The sequence below is a fragment of the Phalaenopsis equestris genome, unplaced genomic scaffold (assembly GCF_001263595.1).
Source record: "Phalaenopsis equestris unplaced genomic scaffold, ASM126359v1 Scaffold229006, whole genome shotgun sequence".
In the NCBI taxonomy this organism is placed as follows: domain Eukaryota; kingdom Viridiplantae; phylum Streptophyta; class Magnoliopsida; order Asparagales; family Orchidaceae; genus Phalaenopsis; species Phalaenopsis equestris.
The window spans coordinates 13,054-16,571 of NW_018246980.1; the positions used below are offsets into that span (position 1 = coordinate 13,054).

Genomic DNA, 3,518 nt, shown 5'->3' on the forward strand with positions numbered 1-3,518 from the left:
GCTAAAATATATATATATATATATATATATACATCAAGTATTTAAAAAAAATCCAATTGACTACAAGGCTACAAAGATTTATAACTAATTAAAATATTAATTAAGAAAATAGAATAAAAATTATTAAATTAGATTCAAATGATGTTTTAATATAAATAATTAATTTTTAAATTTTGCGCAAATCATTATTGTTTTATAACTACATGATTATGATTGTTAAAATAACTCTTTGTTCGTGAACAGCTCGTAAGCCGAACACGAACACACTTTTTGAGCTCGAAATATAAAGCTCAGCTCGTGTTCGACTCGTTTATACCCCTACACATAATGAAGCATTGCAATAAATATTATTTTTAAGGAAAATAGTATTATTATTTTTCCTCTCACTAATTAAGATAACAACTACAATAAATATTATTTTTAAGGAATATATTATTATTATTTTTCCTCTCACTAATTAAGATAACAAATTTTAAAATAAATTATTAGGAAAACAAAATCTATTTACGCAAAAAACCACAAAAAGTCCAAAAAAGAAAAAAAATAACTTCTAAAATGTCTAGGATCAATTTATGCATCTTCATCTACGCAAAAAACCACAAAAAGCCAAAAAAAAAAAAAACTTCTAAAATGTCTAGGATCAATTTATGCATCTTCAAAAAAAAGTATTCTGCCACAGAACACTAAAAGATTTTCTTTGCAATGGAAATAGCTGCAGAAATAAACAAGTAAATGTAATATGTATGAGTGGCAAAAGGGATGTTACATAGAAAATAGAACTCCATCAAACCCTAAGAAAGTTCATCAGCAATCCTTATGATAAACAAAAATTGCAATTAAAAACAGATACCGGAATACCGCACTAAGACTGCTTCACAAAACTTCCAACCACCCAAATATTCGAAATAGAGATGCAGCGAAGAAGAGAACCAGTGATCTAGAGGAAAATGAAATCAAATGGAAGAATATAAGTGCATTAAATGAAAGAGAGAATTTAAGTCTGATTCGTGTTAATTGTTTGTTGCAGGAAAATCAACTCTGACTGATTCTCTAGTGGCTGCTGCTGGCATTATTGCACAAGAAGTTGCTGGTGATGTTCGAATGACAGATACTCGCCAGGATGAGGCTGAGCGAGGCATCACTATCAAGTCCACAGGAATTTCCCTCTACTACGAGATGGACGATGAGGCTCTGAAGAACTTCAAGGGCACCAGGATGGGAAATGAATACCTTATCAATCTCATTGATTCACCGGGGCACGTGGATTTCTCATCAGAAGTCACAGCCGCTCTAAGGATTACTGATGGGGCTCTTGTCGTTGTTGACTGCGTGGAGGGTGTCTGCGTGCAGACCGAAACTGTTCTGCGACAAGCACTCGGTGAAAGAATCCGGCCAGTTTTGACCGTTAACAAGATGGACAGGTGCTTTTTGGAGTTGCAGGTGGAGGGTGAGGAAGCTTACCAGTCATTTCAAAGAGTCATCGAGAATGCAAATGTCATCATGGCTACCTATGAGGATCCTCTTCTTGGCGACGTCCAAGTTTACCCTGAGAAAGGAACCGTTGCTTTCTCAGCAGGGCTGCACGGTTGGGCTTTTACCCTCACAAATTTCGCTAAGATGTATGCTTCAAAATTTGGAGTTGATGAGGCCAAGATGATGGAGAGACTTTGGGGTGAGAACTTCTTTGATCCTGCTACAAAGAAGTGGACGACAAAGATCACAAGCTCCCCGAGTTGTAAACGTGGTTTTGTCCAGTTCTGCTATGAGCCAATTAAACAGATCATAAACACTTGCATGAATGATCAGAAGGACAAATTGTGGCCGATGCTGCAGAAGCTTGGGGTCACCATGAAAGCAGAGGAGAAGGATCTTGTTGGTAAGGTTTTGATGAAACGCGTGATGCAGACATGGTTGCCTGCCAGTACTGCGCTTCTTGAAATGATGATCTTCCACCTTCCGTCTCCAGCCAAGGCGCAGATGTATCGTGTGGAGAATCTTTATGAGGGGCCTCTGGATGATCCATTTGCTACTGCCATCAGAAACTGTGACCCAGAGGGTCCTCTTATGCTCTATGTGTCCAAGATGATTCCTGCATCGGACAAAGGAAGGTTCTTTGCTTTCGGGCGTGTATTCTCTGGCAAGGTTTCGACTGGATTGAAGGTCAGGATTATGGGACCAAACTATGTCCCCGGTCAGAAGAAGGACCTGTATGTAAAGAGTGTGCAAAGAACTGTAATTTGGATGGGCAAAAAACAGGAATCTGTTGAAGATGTGCCATGCGGAAACACTGTTGCTTTGGTTGGTTTAGATCAATTCATCACCAAGAATGCCACTCTGACCAATGAGAAAGAGGTGGATGCTCATCCGATCAGGGCAATGAAATTTTCCGTCTCTCCCGTGGTTCGTGTGGCTGTCAGCTGCAAGGCTGCCTCCGACCTTCCAAAGCTTGTTGAGGGCTTAAAGCGTCTGGCCAAATCAGATCCCATGGTTGTCTGCACAATGGAGGAATCCGGAGAGCATATTGTTGCCGGAGCAGGTGAACTCCATCTCGAGATCTGCTTGAAAGATCTGCAGGAAGATTTCATGGGGGGTGCAGAGATTTCAGTATCTGATCCAGTAGTCTCTTTCCGTGAAACCGTGCTGGAAAGGTCCTGCAGAACTGTGATGAGCAAGTCCCCAAACAAGCATAATCGTCTCTACATGGAAGCAAGACCCTTGGAAGAGGGCCTTGCAGAGGCCATCGACGAAGGCCGCGTTGGCCACCGGGATGACCCAAAGGCACGGGTGAAGATCCTCTCGGAAGAATTTGGGTGGGACAAGGATCTTGCCAAGAAGATTTGGTGCTTTGGGCCAGAGACTACCGGACCGAATATGGTGGTTGATATGTGCAAGGGAGTTCAATATCTGAATGAAATAAGGGACTCTGTCGTCGCTGGGTTCCAGTGGGCATCGAAGGAGGGTGCTCTTGCAGAGGAGAACATGCGTGGCATATGCTTTGAGGTATGTGACGTTGTGCTGCATGCGGACGCCATTCACAGAGGAGGTGGGCAGGTCATTCCTACAGCAAGGAGGGTGGTATATGCAGCTCAGTTGACGGCGAAGCCCCGACTACTAGAGCCAGTCTACCTTGTGGAGATACAAGCTCCAGAACAAGCGCTTGGAGGCATCTATGGTGTGCTGAATCAGAAGAGAGGTCATGTGTTTGAAGAAATGCAGAGGCCGGGAACCCCACTCTACAACATCAAGGCCTACCTGCCGGTCATCGAATCATTTGGTTTTTCCAGCACTCTCCGGGCTGCGACGTCGGGGCAGGCGTTTCCTCAGTGCGTGTTTGATCATTGGGATATGATGTCTTCGGATCCCTTGGAATCTGGTTCTCAGGCTGGGCAACTGGTTAGTGACATTCGGAAGAGGAAGGGGTTGAAGGAGCAGATGACTCCCCTCTCTGATTTTGAGGACAAGCTTTGAAATACAACAATACTTGGAAATTATATATGTATATATATATATATATGTAT

General features: G+C 42.4%; 1 protein-coding gene across 1 annotated transcript in view; it reads left to right on the plus strand.

Moving 5' to 3' along the window:
* The window catches only part of LOC110038005 (elongation factor 2-like), a 6,928-nt gene extending 3,458 nt beyond the window's left edge, over nucleotides 1-3,470 (plus strand). Inside the window, exon 3 of the mRNA XM_020742758.1 lies at nucleotides 1,028-3,470. Within this exon, the coding sequence (XP_020598417.1) occupies nucleotides 1,028-3,468 (2,441 nt within the window). The 3' untranslated portion in view covers nucleotides 3,469-3,470. The remainder of the gene's footprint in view (nucleotides 1-1,027) is intronic.
* Nucleotides 3,471-3,518: the final 48 nt, after the last annotated feature.